The 20700-nt window shown below is 42.0% G+C and overlaps 1 protein-coding gene across 5 annotated transcripts in view; it reads right to left on the reverse strand.

Annotated features, from left to right (window-relative positions):
* Positions 1 to 20432, reverse strand: part of LOC119648244 (glycoprotein 3-alpha-L-fucosyltransferase A) — a 46341-nt gene extending 25909 nt beyond the window's left edge. Inside the window, exons 1-2 of one of the 5 annotated variants that reach the window (XM_038049879.1) lie at positions 20258 to 20432; positions 5637 to 5897 (exon numbers count right to left, since the gene is read on the reverse strand). In XM_038049879.1, the coding sequence (XP_037905807.1) occupies positions 5637 to 5722 (86 nt within the window). In that variant the 5' untranslated portion in view covers positions 5723 to 5897; positions 20258 to 20432. The other 4 variants (XM_038049878.1, XM_038049877.1, XM_038049876.1 and 1 more) reach the window with 4 other exon arrangements.
* Between the last annotated feature and the right edge of the window lie 268 nt (positions 20433 to 20700).

Genomic DNA, 20700 nt, shown 5'->3' on the forward strand with positions numbered 1-20700 from the left:
GAGGCTTCACTCCAGGCAAATCAGCAACAGATCAGATTTTCTCTCTGCGGCAGGCGATGGAAAAACTGTTGGAATATGGGCAACAGTTGCACCATCTGTTCATCGACTTTAAAGCCGCCTATGATAGCATAGCCAGGGTAAAACTGTACACGGCCATGAGAGAATTCGGTATCCACATTGAAATTAATAAGACTGACTAGGCTGACCCTGACCAATGTGCGAGGCCAGATAAAAGCAGCAGGATCACTCTCAAGACCATTCGACATCAACAACGGTCTACGACAAGGGGATGCCCTATCATGCGTCCTCTCTAACCTGGCCCTCGAGAAGGTGATCCGTGATGCTGAGGTGAATGCAAGAGGTGCGATCCTCTTCAAGTCCACCCAACTACTGGCCTATGCTGACGATATCGACATCATGGGAAGAACCACCCGAGACGTTCAAACTGCCTTCATCCAGATCGAGCAGGCGGCGCGAGATCTTGGGCTGCACATCAATGAAGGCAAGACAAAATACATGGTGGCAACGTCAGCACCGAAGACGAATCAACCAACAACATCAAACCGCACTGGTCAAACACAAGCACGAACAAGAATAAGGATAGGGGAATACAACTTTGAAACCGTTGACAATTTCTCCTATCTAGGGTCGAAAATCACAACCGATAACAACTACGATGATGAAATCCGCGCACGGTTGTTGTCAGCCAACAGAGCTTACAAAGACTGTTCCGCTCGAAACGTCTCACCATAGGGTCAAAGCTCTTACTGTACAAGACTATGATCTTACCAGTCCTCATGTATTTCTCGGAAACTTGGGTTCTTAGCAAGAAAAATTGCGAACTCTTGGCCGCGTTCGAGAGAAGAATCCTCTGAAGAATTTTTGGCCCCCTACATGAGGATGGACGATTCCGTAGCCTACACAATGACGAAATCTATGAGCGATACCATGACCGTCCGGTTGTGGATAAAATCCGGCTCAATAGGTTACGGTGGGCGGATCACTTAATCCGTATGGATGAAGATGATCCCACCCGGACAGTCTATAAGGGCAATATCTATGGTAGGAAAAGAAGACGAGGCAGACCCTGCCTAAGATGGAGCGATGGCGTGGGCCAGGACGCCAGACAGCTTTTAGGGATATCGAATTGGTGGACCTCGGCGCAAAACCGGGATGTCTGGAGTTCCTTATTAAGGCAGGCCTAGACCGGATACCGGTTGTTGCGCCGTTGATGATGATGTTTCCATCTAATTTCAAGACCGCACCCGACTTCGGGTTTCGTTTAGGCCCGAGAGGATGGCTTTGTCTGGACTCAGTATTTAGGGATAACGTTCTTCCGGGTTTACCCAACACCGAATGAGATCATGAAGGTTTGATGCTCTCGATGCGCCATTTTCGGCACGGCGGAATGGAGTCTAGTTGCAAGGGCACTTGTATTAGGCGCGGCTCATTTACACTACAGAGCAGCTAAAAAGTGATTTCGCAGCTCGACAAACAAAACCAAAACTGGCGGCTGCTAGCATGACCTAATCGACGAGGAGAATAGTGATCCTCGGGGACTCGGTTATAAACTATTCATTCAGAAAATTGGAGTTCTGCGGAAACCCTGTTCACTTAATGGCGAACAAGTTGTCTGCATTGTACCGACATCATTCCGTAAAGCTTGCGTACGGGTTGACAACAACGGTAGAATATGCCGAGGAATCGCCACTTTTCACCTTGATAGAACATCAAGATGCAATTCTCTCTATAAAAATAAAAACGTGCCAGGTTCTGATGGCATCCCTATATTCATCAACGGCCAAATGTACTTCGCAGCACATTTACCGCTTACGTGAAGCAAAGCATTTTCCTTAATACTAGAAGGTGAGGATGCTTGCGCTAATCAGCAGAGGGAAGAGAAACTCGATAGCTGTATGCTTAACACAGCCAGGAAATTACACGAAACACTCATCAGAAATAGACTCGCTGCGACGGTACTTATCCCAAGAAGAGTTCGGTTTTAGAGCAGGGAAATACACAAGTTGAAGCACACAGCCGCCGATCTTAACGATTAATGGTCCTCGTAACGCTGGATGTCAGAAATACCTTCAAGTTCGTATGATATGTAGATATACTAAGTGTACTAGAAACTTTATTCCACATGCCGAGCTACCTCTTGCGAATATTGAGGGATTATCTGAGAGATCTCTCCCTGGTCTATGAAACGTTAGATAGCGAGACGAGGATGGAGATCACGTCAGAATAACACAGCGAGAGGAAGGCGCTACTACTTCTTCTCCGCTGCGATGCCAACGCCCCCATGAGGTCTAGAGAAGTAGCGACATTAAACGAACGGATCAAAGAATAATCAGATTCCATGTTGAGGCCAACTCGGAAATAAATAGAATAATAAGGAATCCCAGGAGAACAGAGTGGGACTCCTATGCAAGATACCTGAGTGACAACATGGTCCATCTACAAGTGCACGCTGACGTCAGGAGCGAAATAGGGCTAGAAACAGCGGTAGACGGCCTCAACAGAGTCGTCATTGACGCATATGAGGCCAGCTATCCGGGTGAAGTCATCAGGGACGTACCCTGGTGGGGTACGAACCTTGCCAGAATGAGAAAAGAGGTGCGTGGCCTTGCTCCACGGAGGAACGCAATAGCATTCTGCCTGATATCTCAAGAACCTACAGAAGGTGGAAAAAGTGAACTAGAAACTAGCGAAAGAAGCATGCTCGGAAGCTAATATAAAATTTGTAGTGGGAACCTTTAAACCACTGAAGTCACCTTTAGAAGATGACATTTTCCCAGCACTTCTCCAGAAAAGTTTAGAAATCAACTTAGAATCTCTCCTAAGAGTGGTAAGAGGTGGCATAGCCCATGGAAGCGGGCAAGAGTGATCTTTATTCCGAAACCAGGCAAAAACGATCCTTTTCACTCGAAATCTTTCAGACCAATCTGCCTGACATTTTCCGTACGTTCGCACTTAAGACAGTGGAGAAAGTCATAGACAACTATATTGGCACTAACGTTCTAATACGCAATCCCCTACAACCATGTTAGCACACTTGCTGGGCAGGACAGTCAACCGAAACTGATCTGTATCAGCTGACGGATGTATTACGAAGTAATGCAGATACGAAGGAAATACATCGTAGGAGCGTTCGATAACACATCGCAAACAAAGATATGTGATGCACTAATCTGTAGGGGCAAATATGACGAATCACTAGTAATTCGCGCGTGTAAATCCAGCCAAGGCCAATATAGTATCATTCACTAGGAAGCGCAAGCTTGAAAGCTGAAAGTATGGCTTTCTTTAGAACGTCTGAGAGTACCAGTGAGGCGGGGAGGTGCCTAAATACAAGGAAAATTGATATTTCTTCTAGGCGGCATTCCGAATTACTGATACCAATGGATAACTTGACAACGAGGTTCCACTTCGATAAGAAATTGGAAACACGTTAAGGTAAGCATATTTCAGGCAGAAATATACGCCATAGGCAAATGTGCCTTCTTCAACCTTGAAAGGAACTATATGGGGTAGAACATTGCTATTCTAATCGATACCCAAGCGGCTATTAAGGCACTTAGATTCTATCAGGTAGATTCCAAATTGGTTTAGCTGGCTCAATAAGTTCTGGATACTCTGGGGGTACATTGGGTTAGAAAGCAATGAAGTGGACAGGCCAGAGCCATTCTGTAGAGTTAGAAACGGGTTCATGGCTTCAACATTGAAAAATGAAACGGAATGGCGACAGTCCAGGGTGCTCATGGGGGGATACGAACCCAAGCGCTAGAAAGATTGTTTAAACCTCACCAAGAAAAACCTCCGGCCCATGGGAATAACTCACTGGTCACTGTAGGCTAAATTTACGGACACTATCTGTAGATTCTGTGAGGAGAGTGTGAAACCTCCACACATGTCCTGGGATAGTTTCCGCACTTGTGCGAAGTAGGTTCAGACAGCCAGGTTGAAGCACTTGGAAGTAGGGAAAATAATAAGATTTCTGTCGGTTATAGGATTAAACCACATACTATAGTTTATAGTTATACTATAACCAGTAAAGAAGCAAAAACGTTCTTTTAGGACGCAATGCGACATCCCTTGGATATTATTATTGTGTCCTATACCCATCCACAAATTGAAGCAGCAGCGGATAAGGCTAAAGTTTAAGTTTCGACTATGTCGGCTAATGGCAAACGTTGGGAGTCCTACATAAATCTAGCAATAACGGAGACCATTCTGCTCTACGACACGGAAGTTTAGGTTGATGCCCTTGGGAAGGGGGTGTATCGTAAGCGCCTTACAAATGTGCGGCGACGAGGAACTCTCTCCCATGCTGTCTCAAAACTGGCTGTGTTGGCGATCATGGAAGTGGGGAGACTTAAGGATGGTGGTTGCTCGCGGAGAAAGGCAACCTACACTACATAAATGTCAGTGTCAACTCTCTTGACAAAACCAGCCAAGAGGTATATAGCCTGACGGGATTCGTAGCTGATTTTTCGGCCTTACTTGCACAACATTGAGAAATCACGGTCCCCTGATGGATGATGGACGACGCTAATTATACATTTTTTTGCGAAAGATGGGATGGGATTCGCCAACAACTTGGTACAGAGATATGGCAGCTCTTTCCGGAAAACATTATGGAAGGGATTCTGTAGAGTCCGGATAGCTGAGTGGTTAGAGTACAAGGCTGTCGTACGGAAGGTCGTGGTTCAAATCTCACTGGTAGCAGTCGAATTTGTATCGTGATTTGACGTCGAATTCTAGTCGACTCAGCTGTGAATGAGTACCTGAGTCAAATCAGGATAATAATCTCGGGCGAGTGCAATGCTGACCGCATTGCCTCCTATAGGGTACTGTACTCCTGTAGTGTACTGTTAAGGTCTTGGATGAATTGCTCTAACAAACTTCGAGGTCCTGATCCAAATGGATTGTTGCGCCGACGATTATTATTATTATTATTCTGAAGAGCTCTGGCGAGTAGTTCTTATTGCAAAGAAGATTGAAGGGACCGGATGGCAAAAACTTCCTTGACCGAACAATTCGCTTTCGTCCCTTCCCACCCGCTGTTGAAACGAATCTCCTGGATTGAAGGGTCTTTAAAGCGGAAGGGCTAGCCCGAAGTAGTGCGTTAAAAAGTTCCAAGTTGGTTTCTGGTAATGAGAAGGAGTTTTATTGGTAGTCAGGTGCCCATTAATATATATGTATGGTATATACCGGTTTTCAAAATGCATTTAGTCCTTTCGTCGGTGTAAAACCTTAAATTGTAAAATTTTACACTGCGGGGAAATCAAATGATTCCGGAAATGAGATACACGCATATAAATTGAAAAGTAGTCTACAACGTTTGTTTTCAATCAAAGCAACATTCCCGCCAGCTGCGGCCAAGAGCATATGGCCCTATGATAAATAAACGACATGGTTTTCATTTCCAGAGCACACATTGCAAAAAAGTGAACATGACTGTTATCAATTAATTGATTTCTGATCCATCTTTATTACTTCTCCGATAAGAGCAAATATCTGAGCTTCTATTTTTATAGCAATCAGTCAACAGCTAATTTCAGGAGATAACCACCGCGCTTACGCTAAAACTGATTAGGATCACAAACTACACTGAGCAGGTGCTGTCCACTTACCTGATGCAAAATCCGAAGAAGAGCAGGAGAGCCGCGCATATTCCCAGGAAAAAACTTCTTCGTAACGAAACTTTAGGCAGTCGCATATTTCATAAGGCTACGTTCCCAGCGCTGCTTGTTTTATCTCATTATTGTGAACTACCGGCACCACTCACTTTACATCTTTATTTTCGTAACTTTTATAATTTTATTGATAGCGTTTGGTTTGGAGAATGATGGAATTCGTTTCACATATCACTTTTTATTGTTTGAAGTACGTAGCTGAAATCGATAGATAAGTTATCATACTCGAGCTCAAGAGCCCCTCAGACGGCGGTGTATGTTCAGCTGGGTTAGCTAACACTTGTTTCAAGTTGGGAGCTTGCCGCCGATTTCCAGAAACACTGCCCGGGTGCTGACTCGCGCCGTGGTTCATTGAGTCCTCGCGCGGCCGGTGGGAGCCCGTGACACGTTACAGGTGATTTGGCCCCAAAGTTCGTTAGGCGATACAGTGAGTGTACGCAGTCATTAACACTGATTGCAAAGTACTTAATCCACATTCATGTTATTCTATGCAGCGCCTATCTATGCACGCCTATTAATACGCGGCCATAAAAAATACAACCCGTCTTTCTATTATAATTATTATCGAAGTAAATTAGGTGTGGAAAGCGCTGTTTGCATACACAGAAAGGTGTACACGACAGTCACCCGCGGACGTACTGGAGCGTCAACTGGACAAGCTGGCAGAGAACCTCTCCATCGAAATTCCTACTTTTCACTAAATTGTTTTGTGCATTAAACTACAAAAATTGAACTTTATCTTGATGGGGTTTAGATCGAGCTCAGTCAGCCCCGCGGCCAGTATCGTATCGAGAGACCCCAAACGTACTGGGGCAATATGTTTTTTAGATAAGTAAGTATTGATGGAACATAGTCTCATGAGTCAAATTCGAACTGATTACGCTGCATTTTTTTTATCTCCATGCAAACACTTTTAATACGTGTAAGTACACAAATAATAGTAACACGCCAATCTGCCGTTAATTTGATTACTCTCGGGAAATTAACCGCAGCCGAAAAGGGGCGGTTTAGGCGCTTTATCTAGCAAAGTGAAAATGACGGCGCATCAAGTGCAATATGAGCAGCTGGATATGTAAGTACGTATTCTAGGAACCACGGTATTTATCTACTACCAATTTTTCATGGTCAGGTTGTCACAGAAAATATATAAATCACATTTGCCTTTTATATTTGTATGATTCAGCCTCAAAATATATTCGACATGACGTGGCAACCTTTTATGAAATTTGCATAAGTACACCCCAGAGAAACTTCGATTATCAAGCAAGAACTTGTGTTCCTCATGAAAAACAGGCCCGAATTGGTTTTATCACTCTGAACAAAACCATAGCAAATGCAATCCTAGGGGAATGAGTTCATCACTTCAGTTGGTCTCATCGCTTTGAACGAGGACAAAACCCGAGGTTCTTCAGGCCAAAAAGAAGTAAAGTAGTTGACCCCATAATTTGTCCTTGAAAAAGGTTACAGTTGATTAGAGACTGGCAGGTGCTACAGAGCGGTAAAAAATATAGCAAACCTGAAAATTTCTCATTATTTCCTGAACTACTGGAGGCAACCCAGTAAGATGTAAGATACACACGTCTATCAAAAACTAACAAGGTTTTTCCCAAAAATTGCACTTTTACGCCGAATTTGATAATTTTTAGATGCCACAGAGGAGTGGCACCTAATACCTTCGTCTTAAATTAGCTTGGTCTCCTGAATCAGGTCCGTTAAAATTCGTCCGTCAAAGAGCGATCATTAAAAGCTAGACATTGAGGAAAACAGTTTCTCCACGCTTCAGATATAAAGGTTTTGTGTTCATCTTATGTGAGAAACTTTCTATACACGTTTTTCTTTTCGAGATAGCCACAAATTCAAGTATTCCTCCATGTATGGATTACTTTTAAATATGATATAGGTACATATGGTATTAAAGGCATAAACATCATGCTCGTCCTAAACAAACATTGCCTATTACCGTATATTGATGTGTACATTTATATATACGCACGTACCTATCTAAATTCATAGCACTCATCTGAATATTTCCATTTTACTGCATGCAAGTGCTGGAACTAAGATATATCCCACTTTAGTGTGATATTGATATTTAGTTGCAGTAAATTTACACGGTAAAGTCAACTTTGAGCTACTGTAACTTTGTTACGAATAATATAATTTTGATCAAACTTGGGGATAATATGCTTCATATTATATTTTATACTTTTGCCAACTTTTATAAGTCTGGGATAAACTTAAGGGGAGTTTTATTCAATTTCTTAACTTAATTTGAACAGATATCGATATGGAGATTATTTTGAGGCCTAGGCACCATATATAGAGGCAGCTTCATGAATTTTTGCAAATTTTTCGGTAAGGTAGTTTTTAAGAATGGGTCCGTTAAAGAAATCATCACTTTCCACCCCTCCCACTCCCCGCCTTTTTAACAAATCTCAAAACGCAGACCGGCTTCGAAAAGTACAAATCGAGAGGTTTCATTTGGTACCACACAGGATTATATTCGGTGAAAAAAATTTTACACCCCTCTTTTATATGTATGAGGACTCCCCTTAAATCGTAACCTAGAAGGAAATCACTTACTGAATATCTGGAAGTTCACAGTTCCCACCTTCCCACCAAATTTCGTGTCAGTCGGTATAGCCATTTCTGAGAAAAGTGCGTGAAAAAGACAGACAGACATTGAACCGATTTTAATAAGGTTTTGTTGTTGATAGCCCCAACCGCCCAGAATATCATTGGCCCATACCAAAGAGGCTTCATTCCAAACAAATCAACAACAGATCAGATGTTCTCTCCGCGGCAAGCGATGGAAAAACTGTTGGAATATGGACCTCAGCTGTACCATCTTTTCATCGACTTCAAAGCCGCCTATGATAGCATAGCCAGGATTAAACTGTACACGGCCATGAGAGAATTCGGTATCCCGAAGAAATTGATAAGACTGACTAAGTGGACCCTGACCAATGTGCGATTCCAGATAAAAAGCAGCAGGATCACTCTCAAGACCATTCCACATCAACAACGGTCTAAGACAAGGGGATGCCCTATCATGCGTCCTCTTTACTCTGGCCCTCGAGAAAGTGATCCGTGATGCTGACGTAAATGCGAAAGGTATGATCCTCTTTAAGTCCACTCAACTACTGGTCTATGCTGACGATATCGACATCATGGGAAGAACGACCCGAGGCATACAAAACGCCTTCATCCAGATCGAGTAGGCGTGAGATCTTGGGCTGCACATCAATGACGGCAAGACAAAATATATGGTGGCAACCTCAGCACCGAAAACCAACCAACAACATCAAACCGCACTGATCAAACGGGAAGAATAAAGATAAGAGACTACAACTTTGAGATCGTTGACAATTTCTCCTATCTAGGGTCGAAAATCACAACCGATAACTGCTACGATGATGAAATCCGCGCACGGTTGTTGTCAACCAACAAAGCCCATTTCAGCTTACAAAAACTGTTCCGCTCAAACCGTCTCACCATACAGTCATAGCTCTTACTGTACAAGACTATGATCTTGCCAGTCCTCATGTATTCCTCGGAGACCTGAGTTCTTAGCAAGAAAAATTGCGAATTCTTGGCCGCGTTCAAGAGAAGAAAAAGAATTTTTGGCCCCCTACATGAGGATGAATAATTCCGTAGGCTACATAACGACGAAATCTATGAGCGATACCATGACCGTCAGGTTGTGGCTCAATAGGTTACGGTAGGCGGGTCATTTAACCCGTATGGATGGGGTAGAATAGAACGGCAGGCAGCTTTTAGGGATATCGAGTTGGTGAACCTCGGCGCAAAACCGGGATATCTGGAGTTCCTTATTAAGGCAGGCCTAGAACGGATACCGGTTGTTGCGCCATTGATGATGATGATGATATACACTACGAGCTATAAATCGTGTACCCAAATATTCTGACATAAAAAATCAACAAAATCTTTCATACTTGAAATATTATACCAAATGATATATGGCATATACCCAAAAATGTAAACGAGCTGCGCTGACAACTTGTTCGCAAAAATCGTATCGTTATGAGAGGCACGACATCCGAAAGTATAATAGAATGAGGATTTGCAACCTAGAACTTAGGTTCCCCGGTCAAACCCGTCACCTTCACAAGACTCTTCAAATAGGTAGAGAAGTAGGAAAGTATTAGGCAGCGAGGTAGCTGACTTTCGGCAAACTGTGCTCACTAGCGGAAAGACTCAAAAGAATGTGGTGATGCCTCTGCCATCTAGTCTGCAGCCGTGATTCTCGTGCTATTGGGGTCAACAGATCTCACAACCTAATTAGAGGAAATGTTAGTAAACTCTCTAGTCTTAGCTAGTGGCCGTCAACATCTCAAATATAGTTATTGAATTAGCGAACAAATAAATCCTGGAATAAAATAAGGCGGCAGGTCTTCCCCAATATTATCTGTGGTCAGGAGTGTTTTGTCTAAAAATTATCAGTACACCTAAACGAAACACTGCAATGTACAAATTATCTCAGATAGTGACTTATTGGAAAACGCAAGGTCGAAAGTGAGCGCAGAAAAAAGCTCTGGTAAAGAAATATAAGACTGAATCATGATGCTTCCTTCGACGATTACCTACTTCGCCGTGGTGAGGGAAATCCAACTTCTTTCCCAAGTAAAACAAAGGTCTTAGCAGGCAATCATGGAACAACAAATTACAAAAAAGAAGCACAAAAATTAAATTTAAATCGTGACGGTATAACCCATAAAGGGATCCGCAACCCTAAGCTCCTCAACGGAAAACCTGAATCTAGACTCTACTCTGCTTATTAGGAATGTGAGCCAATTCAATTACGACTCAGTACTTAACTGAGGAACCAAAGCAGACCTATTCTCTTAACATTCCTGACCTTAAACTCCAGTCGACGCCACCTGCTGAGGCCAAAGAATCGTCCGGTGCATCTGCTTCTAAAAGCAAACCAAAGCGGTCCTCCGTCGATCTAAATTGGCCGGCAGCAGATGGGTCTTCCTTAACGGCATCAATCTGATAAGTAGTGATAGTGAGTGGTGCGCGCTTAGGAGAAAACTTCTCCTAGTTGTAAGGTCTGCATCATCGCAAGTCATCAAACGTTGCTTTGAGTCGGTAGGCATATACTGAAAGATAGTAGTATTGTTCCTCGCTCTCATTAAACCTAAAAGGAGGCCTCTGAATTGAGTTTCGTAAAGTTCAGGAATTACCTGGTGTATAAAGTAGCTTCGACACCATCGTTTAGATGCTACTAGGAAGCAGAGCGGGAGAAAAAGTTGATAGAATGAGAACTTTCTTCACTCTCTTCGTTCCTAAACCAGATGTTAAGAAGGTTCGTGAACAAACAGGCGCCTGGATCTCCTCTGGAGTTGGAACCGTCAAACTACAAGTGCCTACTTCTAAGTGGAGCTAAGGGGACGCTTAGACATATTCATCGAAAGCAGTCACTGCACTGATCATTGATCCGATCAAGTGCTGCAAACATTTACACAATTTGTATATTAACCATGGATTGTTGTTGAGGGATTTCTTCCTCTCTGTTGGCCCCTAATTCCCCCACTAGACCCGCTTCTTCATGGTTGTTTGGGTTAACAACTTATGTGATGGTGCTATCATAACGATCAAATGAACTATAAATGCCAACGAGGAGATAACGCACTCTACTTATTTGCCAAGTGAAAGTTTTCAATATAACATTAATAATCGCTATCCGCCAAGAATAAAGGCAGGGGTGGGGACAGGGGTCATAGCAGACTGCAATATTAACACCCTTATTTCGCAATAGGCATGGATGATCATTTTGGAATCTGCGCAAGACAGTTTGGTCGATGTACAGACTAGTGCTGAGGGCTCGAGTTACGAATCTTGACACAATGCATTAAATCCAATGCCACAATTAAGAAAACAACCCAGATATTTGAAATAACTAAAACTTTATTTTTTTTTTCGCTGGTGATATTTATTAAGCTCGCAAATACTTATAATTCGAAAACCCCTTCTTCCCTTCTTCAGTGCTACGAAAGACTTGTTTTCTAACTAGGACTTCCTCTCGCATTTACGTCTGCATCGCGAATCACTTTCTCCAGGACCAGGTTAAAGAGGACGCATGTTAGAGCATCCCCTTGTCTTAGACCATTGTTGATGTGGAATGGTTTCGAGAGTGATCCTGCTGCTTTTATCTGGCCTTGCATCCTAGTCAGGGTCAGCCTAGGCAGTCTTATTAATTTCGTCGGGATACCGAATTCTCTCATGGCTGTGTACAGTTTTACCCTGCCTATGTTATCATAGCCGGCTTTAGAGTCGATGAAAAGATGGTGTAGCGGATGTCCATATTCCAACAGTTTTTTCATCGCTTGCCGTATAGAGAAAATCTTATCTGTTGCTGATTTGCCTGGGCGTATGAGGCTATCGGGCTTAGCAGGCTAGCGGAGAATATCTTATAGATGGTACTCAGTGACGTGATACCTCTATAATTGCTGTACTGTGTAATATCCCCCTTTTTATGTATGGAACAGATATTGTCCCGCACCTTGAGCATCAGTTGATGAACCACTTGGTGTAAATTGTCGCCTCCATATTTAACCAATTAGGCTGGAATTCCATCCGCTCCCGACGGCTTATGGTTTTTAAGCCGGTGGCTTGTACGAACTGTTTCTTCTATACTTGGTGGTGGCAGCATTTGTCCATCGTCTTCAGTTGGCGTGACCTCCAACTCGCTGGTATTTTCGTTGTTCGTTGATTCAACCCATCGCTCCAATATACCCATTCTGTCGGAAATCAGATTTCCCCCTTTGTCTCGGCAGGAGAGGTGTATAAGGCTTCATCCTGCTGACTTCTTGGTGAAACTTGCGCGCCTGGTGCGGTGGCTCCCTATTCTCTTCGAGTTCACAGAGACAGGTCTGGTTCTCCCAGGCTTCCTTCTTCCGTCTGTGAAGTCGTTTTTCCGTTCGACGGAGTTCTTGGTACAGTTAATATACAATTTAATTTATAAATAGTCTCTCTATAAAAGACTCATATGACATGGTTTCTACCTTATCAGGGTTGGAAAACCTGCTGAAATCTACAGATGCACCTCGACTCTAAATTAACCAAGAAGCATCATATCTAGGAAGAATATCAGACATCCTTCAGATTGCTGTGGTTCTTTGAAAACACTATATGTATGCAAGACTTGAACACAGCTCCAAACACTCGGTTGCATAAGTATTACTTTAGCAATGAAAACTATTCCAACTGCTGCACTCGAATTCACCCCCCATTAATTTAAAGATGAAACAGAAAGCAACCAACGGTTATATGTGCTTGATTCCATTGGTTCGTTCGTTCCGTAATGCGTCCATTGGGAAACCTCTGGGCAAACATTGGGTTGCTCTGTTGACTGAAGATCACATGATATCCAAATTTTTCGTGAGAAGATAGACTGTATCATAATTACTAAAAGAGAAGGATTTTCGATAAATAGTTACGAATCTTTTGGGATTATAAACGAATGAACAGTTTCGTATATCTTGGAACACACCTGAGAAAGGACGGTAAGAAAGAAAATCAGACTCAAAGGTTCGAATCCTGAATCGAAAAAGCTACATCAGAAGAGCAAATTCCACATATACAGAACTATCATTAAACCATGAGCGCTGAGTCCTGCGATACATACTTGATCCGATATATGAGGGATCATACTGAAGGAGTAAGCATAACGCCGAGTGATACGAAATCTTTCACAATCCTGCTGTATCCATTCTAACTAACCTTCCCTAGCTGCCGTGGTAGGCTATGTGGAGCATATAGATGAATCTGGGAACGCACACTGAACGATGGAGAACGATCTAGGCGTTCTCAAAGCAAACCACGAAAAAGATGAGAGGGTACAATATACGTGCCATCGATGGTAATGACTAGCTCGTCATACATGTCCCCTGGATTTAGCGTAAAGCAAATTGCGGAAAATACTCCCGTGCTAGTATTACTTTGAGAACGTATCTCCTTATCGTCAATTAAATAATGAAGGGTAGCCTGAATGAGGTTTGTTCGAAAGCTACGAGTTAACACTGCCCTCTAGTATGAAGTATATTGACGTGATAATAATAATAATAGTCGTTGGCGCAACAATCCATATTGGATCAGGGCCTTGAAGTGTGTTAGAGCGCTTCATTCAAGACCGTAACGGTACACTACAGTACACTGTAGGAGGCATTGTGGTCAGCATTGCGCTCGGCTGAGATTATTACCCTGATTTGACTCAGGTACTCATTTGCAGCTGAGTCGACTGGTACCCGACCTCAAATCACGAAACATATTACCATTATTATGAGGTCCATGTTATGATCTATATGATTATCATCTACATTGAATTCAAAGATGGCTTTGCAATAAACTCGCAAAATATAATAATATACTATTATTAACCTCATTTGAGCTTGATACCGATTGAGAGTCTTTTGAGGCCTACATATGATACGCAGGCACTGTCATGATTTTCACCAAATTTCACGCCCATAGGCGTCGCCTTCTCTGTTCTGTGTTACAGATAAATATAAATTTGAGAAGAGCGAGTCATCCCTTAATGAAGTATGGTAAATGGTAAAGGTGAGTCAGGACTCAACGGTAAGGTGAAAGGAATTAGAAGAGATTTCCAAAAGGAGAGATGTGTGAAGCTTTAAAAACAATACTTGGTTTACATTCGATGTGGCCAACGTACTAAGATTATGTAATACACAAATCGACAATTAGTCTCCCGAATGAAGCAACTTGTTCAGGTATTAAATGTCACATCACGAAAGACGGTTAGAGTGCAACACCTAGGACTGCAAGGGAATATCTGCTGTGCAGAGAAACCCAGGAGAATAATATTGGCCATATCGCAGATAGTGACAATTGTCCGGCCTTCAAGAAGACAGTTTAATTTCTTTGTAAATGAATGAATTATGAATACAGTTGAATTTGAATTATTGTCATGCAGTTTAGGACCTGCTTTCTCAAAGTGTGTTTGAAAAAAAGTGGCGTAACCATCATATGCAAACATTACAAATTTGTTTGATGGTACAAAGACAACTTTTTAAAGTAAGTTACTCCAATCCGCTAACAATAGCTGGCTCTTTTAATGATTGGGTCGAAGATTCGGGTAGCCACGAAACAAATTCAAAAGGCGGAATATTACTCGAAATATTTTCGTGTCCGGATGTAGTTCTGCCAACTACCGGTGGGATCAATCAAGGGGATCTAGATCCTCATAAACGAGGCTATTTAGAAAGTTAGATCCTGGCTTCAAAATGCTGTTCTCGCGCTCGAAGAGTATAAAACTGAAGTGGGGCTGATCAGGAAACTGATAAATGAAACCTCTATAATGAAAACAATTCGGGAAACCGGAAGCTGGCCACTTCAGGTATGAAAGGTTTTGTGTATTTCTTTTATAATAATATATCATTTGAGTGTGCATTTGCCCCTTAAGTACGTAGCACCTAATCATCATCATCAACGGCGCAACAACCGGTATCCGGTCTAGGCCTGCCTTAATAAGGAACTCCAGACATCCCGGTTTTGCGCCGAGGTCCACCAGTTCGATATCCCTAAAAGCTGTCTGGCATCCTGGCCCACGCCATCGCTCCATCTTAGGCAGGGTCTGCCTCGTCTTCTTTTCCTACCATAGATATTGCCCTTATAGACTTTCCGGGTGGGATCATCTTCATCCATACGGATTAAGTGACCCGCCCACCGTAATCTATTGAGCCGGATTTTATCCAGAACCGGACGGTCATGGTATCGCTCATAGATTTCGTCATTGTGTAGGCTACGGAATCGTCCATCCTCATATAGGGGGCCAAAAATTCTTCTGAAGATTCTTCTCTCGAATGCGGCCAAGAGTTCGCAATTTGTCTTGCTAAGAACCCAAGTTTCCGAGGAATATATGAGGACTGGCAAAATCATAGTCTTGTACAGTAAGAGCTTTGACCCTATGGTGAGACGTTTCGAGCGGAACAGTCTTTGTAAGCTGAAGTAGGCTCCGTTGGCTGACAACAACCGTGCGCGGATTTCATCATCGTAGTTGTTATCGGTTGTGATTTTCGACCCTAGATAGGAGAAATTGTCAACGGTCTCAAAGTTGTATTCCCCTATCCTTATTCTTGTTCGTGCTTGTGTTTGGCCAGTGCGGTTTGATGTTGTTGGTTGATTCGTCTTCGGTGCTGACGTTGCCACCATGTATTTTGTCTTGCCTTCATTGATGTGCAGCCCAAGATCTCGCGCTAATTGCCGCCTGCTCGATCTGGATGAAGGCAGTTTGAACGTCTCGGGTGGTTCTTCCCATGATGTCGATATCGTCAACATAGGCCAGTAGTTGGGTGGACTTGAAGAGGATCGTACCACTTGCATTCACCTCAGCATCACGGATCACTTTCTCGAGGGCCAGGTTAAAGAGGACGCATGATAGCGAATCCCCTTGTCGTAGACCGTTGTTGATGTCGAATGGTCTTGAGAGTGATCCTGCTGCTTTTATTTGGCCTCGCACATTGGTCAGGGTCAGCCTAGTCAGTCTTATTAATTTCGTCGGGATACCGAATTCTCTCATGGCCGTGTACAGTTTTACCCTGGCTATGCTATCATAGGCGGCTTTAAAGTCGATGAACAGATGGTGCAACTGTTGTCCATATTCCAACAGTTTTTCCATCGCCTGCCGCAGAGAGAAAATCACCTAATATATACACCTAGCACCTAATATATACATAAATTATGTGAGAGTATCCACATTCAGTCTTGAATTTGCAAACTTTGGTTTAAGATGAAATTTTCTAGTATTTAATTTAGTTCCTCTATGATAAACTTAAGGGAAGTTCTATGGTCAATTTCCTAAATTTGGTATTATACCTATTATTAGGTTATCGGAATGGAATCTATTTTAAGGTCTCGATTTCACATAAGCGTATCTTTGTAAATTTTTTGACATTTTATAGTTGGTTTCATTTTTATTGAAGATTAGTCCTGTCCGGTTCTAGTTTGCAACGGATAATAAGAGAAAACCTGTTTGCGAAAGTAATAGTTTAATATCCCTCACGCAAGTATTGGAAGACCCCTTCAAACTCCGCACAAACTCATGCATGGAATGTCATAATTTTCATATGTAGCCGCGTGCAGTACCCTTAACAAACAAACAGAGAGGCAATAAACTTATTAAAAATAAGGTCTGTTTTCACACAAAATTTTAAAAATTATCACGCTAGCCAGTTAGCGAAATGAGCACCCTTATAAGTTGATAGAATGTTGCGCAATTACTCAGGATTGTTTTGCAAAATACTTCCTTACATACAGGACCCAACTCTGTAAGTCACGAAGCTATCTAAATTAGGGACCCGATCATGAAGGAAGATATATTTGTAAATTGGTTATCTGGTTGTCAAGGAGATTAGAAACGCGTATTCGGTAATCGATCACTTCAGGGTTAAATGACATTTTTCACCTAAATATCAGAACACAGCCATTGTCTAGAATCGAAAGAGACTCTTGGTTCACATGCATTTGGTAGAAAAATATCGCAGGTCGAGTACATAGGCTGACAGGGATCAGACTTTTGATAATTTTTGAGGAATCATCTAAGCCTCCAATATTGGATACAACTCATACCATTGAATACTTATACATATATTATTATTTATTTGCTCCCGAAAGAACTGAAAGTAAAGTGAAAAGGTTTTTAGCATTTAAGGGGGTCATCCACTGTGTTGGGTTTCAGAAACCGATTTTCATTTTTTTTTGGATGAATTGTATCTATATATAGTGGAGAATATGGGCAAAGGGATTTGCCGATATTCCGAGTCGTTTAGCAATTACAGTGTTAAACAGGTAAGGCGTTTGCAGCCGCGGCTAGAGTACTAGATGAGAAAGAGCATCGAATCTTTTTTTACCTGTTAGTTTTTTACCTGAGCCTTATAAATTCGAACACAGGTATAAATATAAAAAAATGGAAAACCAATCAATTGTCTAAACTTATTTGCTGTTTGGAATAAAAAGCTACACTCAGTTATATTTTGTTGTAAATATTGTGCTGTTTGTGTGTTCATTGATTTTTTTAAATGGATCGTACGAAGGGAGATCGCTTTAACGTTCAACTTATTTCATGGGAATCGATACTAATCAGAGAAGAAAAAAGACTTCGCATCAACATCAGCAAAGAAACTTTTAGCAAGCATGAACATGGATGTTTTGTATATTTTGTATTGGATTTTGCTGGAGTTTTCTCCGGTATTTCTGCAAATTTCTGCAAATAATAAAATATATGTTGTTGTTTAGGATCTGTGGTATATGTGGTAGTAAAACAGGAATGCGTAGGACATTTCGAGAAAAGAATGGGGACGCGGCTTAGAAATGCAAAGAAGAATCACAAAGGCATTGGTGGAAAAGGGGCTGGAAAACTTACTAATAAGGTTATTAACGACCTCACTACATAGATAGATAGAAGCAATGAAGCAAGAAATTTGGGCAACTTTCTTCCATAAATGTTCTACAGACGAAAATCCTCAGCATCAAAATTGTCCAACAGGCGAGGACAGTTGGTGCATTGATCTGGACTTTCGCTCCTAAACACCTTCATTCTGGGGCCAAGGTCGTAAAAATAGCCCTTTTCTGGCTGTAATTACTTTCAATGAAGGATTCAATGGTATTCTCAAAATCCTAGTGACAATGGGATGTCAAGTTGATCACATATGTCAGGTTTATGTCGACCGCCAAAATGAAGCGCGAATTTGACGGTCCGAACGACGATCGACTGATCTCGCTAAAAGAGCCAGAGTTGAAACCAGAGAGCAACAATCGGCCTTACAACACTTTTTTGAAGAAACGGAGGGTGCTGTCTATGGACCAGGTATAGCAGATTAATGGTGAGTGAAAATTTTACGGTTGATAATCACATTTCAATTTTCATATGCGTTTTTCTCGAAACTGCATCTTGAAAATCGGCTGCCACCATAGCTCAAAATCTACCAAACCAAATTCTTTGAAATTTTCACGACTTCTTTAATTCATATTTTTACGGTTCGCAAACTAGGATAATTGCAATCGGACGGGTCGTTTTTCTTTTATTCATATTCAAGCCGTAAAAAACACCAAAATCCAAAAAATTCAGTTTAAAAGCCCACCAAAAATTTACCTTTTAATATTTTCTAATTATCCTAGTTTTCAGACCGTGGAATGTTGTCCACTTTAAAATGCCGTTTATTTTTTTTCATCAGATGATCACAGCGCCCTCCAGCGTGGCAGCAGAAAAACACCTTTTTTGGAGATGGGTGCATAAATTGACACGTATTCCGAAAACTAGCTACGATATCATGCTGAAAAATTTATCACAGACATCAACAAACATATGGTGAAAAAATCACGTTTCTATCTTCATCCAGTCCTCCAAAATAATTTTCCAAAAAAAGGCAAAAAAACGGCCTTCACACGGGATGACCCCCTTAATCAGGATAGACATTGGTCCATTGCTTAATAAAACAGAATACGGTCAGAATGGATCCTTAAAACAATTTCCTAAAATGAAATATGAGGGACAAAATAAAATGTATACACGGATGATCTGGTAGATACGGAGACTACACCACTGGAAAATTCCAATCCTCTATCCTCTATCTTTAAATCAACATTGCAGAAATTGGCAATCTCTTTCTAAATAGATTCCATTTTCCTTTTTCGAATCAAAGGTCGTAAGAATTAGGATGGGATAGACAAATTTCTAGAGTGACAGTCTCCAAAAGGTTAAATAACTACGGATGTGGAAACCCACCCAAAACCGCGTAATAAAAGATTCAAAACAGCAACAATGGACGTTCATTAAATTTCACTTCCACTAATTGCACGAAATTGAGGTCGCCAAAAATCGGCTCCGCATTTCTCCTCGATATCAGCTCATATCTTTTTCTAAATTTAATTCTTCCATCATCGAAAAATTCAGGTGCGAAGAGTTTGAATGGCCTCCGACAAGGCCACGAGAGCATAATTTCTTCAAGTGAAGGGAATACAGGGGGAATGATTAGTTGAAAAGTTGCTACCACTATTGACCGCCAAATGCACAGAATCAATCACCAATCAATCATTAAATTTCGGTAGTGCGAGGCTTTTTGAAGAACTAACTTCCTTTTGTGCAGGTTTCCGCTCTCAAAGGGCTCGATTTGCAGACAAGCGCATGTAAACATTCACCTCCTTCCTTTTGAATACATTTAGAAAGAAGAAATTCCTCCCCAACGATATCCCCGTAGTCAGCTGTTCCTCCTTGAGGAGGTGGCCGTGGAACTCTAACAGGTATAGCTGGTATTGATTCAGCATTGATCCAATCTGAACGGGAAAATGTTTCCAAACATCACCTTGAGATGTTGGTACACATCGCCATCTGAGAAGTGATTACACAATAGCTGGGGCGCCCTGAGCCTCCTTATCGACAACAAGTTCGCTTTGAAACACATGAAAGCACTTAACCGTGAACATGCACCGCTCAATATCTCAGTAATTGAAAACTTCTTATTGATCCAACAAATGTGTGGTCGAGTACGAGTATCTTCACTAATCAGGAAAGCCTTCACATTTTCACATCATCTTGAGCACGAAACTACTTGTCGGCCGTCTCCCTATGCACTTTCACTGTACACTATCCTTTCTCGCTATTGACTATTCGGGCCTCCATCGAAATCCTCCTCCCTCATCGTCCGTCGAAAGGATAACACGCACTCCGCGATTGGTATATCGAAAATGGACTTGGATTACTTTCTTGGACACCAAATTTTTCTACACATATTCGAAGGATTGCGACCCGACCAGTTATCATAAAAAAGCCTGAGCAGCGAATTCCCGAGCAGAACACTCCTTTTATAGGAAAATCTATAAAAAGAAGTCCTGCACGCCGAGGGTGGCTGGTGTCGGACAAGGATACCAAACGTTCTATACAATTCCACCGTGTGTCAGGATATTGAGCAGATTCGACAATGGGTACATGTGCTGCTCGCTGCGCTTCGCAGGGGAAGCAAGG

Source organism: Hermetia illucens, chromosome 2 (genome assembly GCF_905115235.1).
Source record: "Hermetia illucens chromosome 2, iHerIll2.2.curated.20191125, whole genome shotgun sequence".
Lineage (NCBI taxonomy): Eukaryota > Metazoa > Arthropoda > Insecta > Diptera > Stratiomyidae > Hermetia > Hermetia illucens.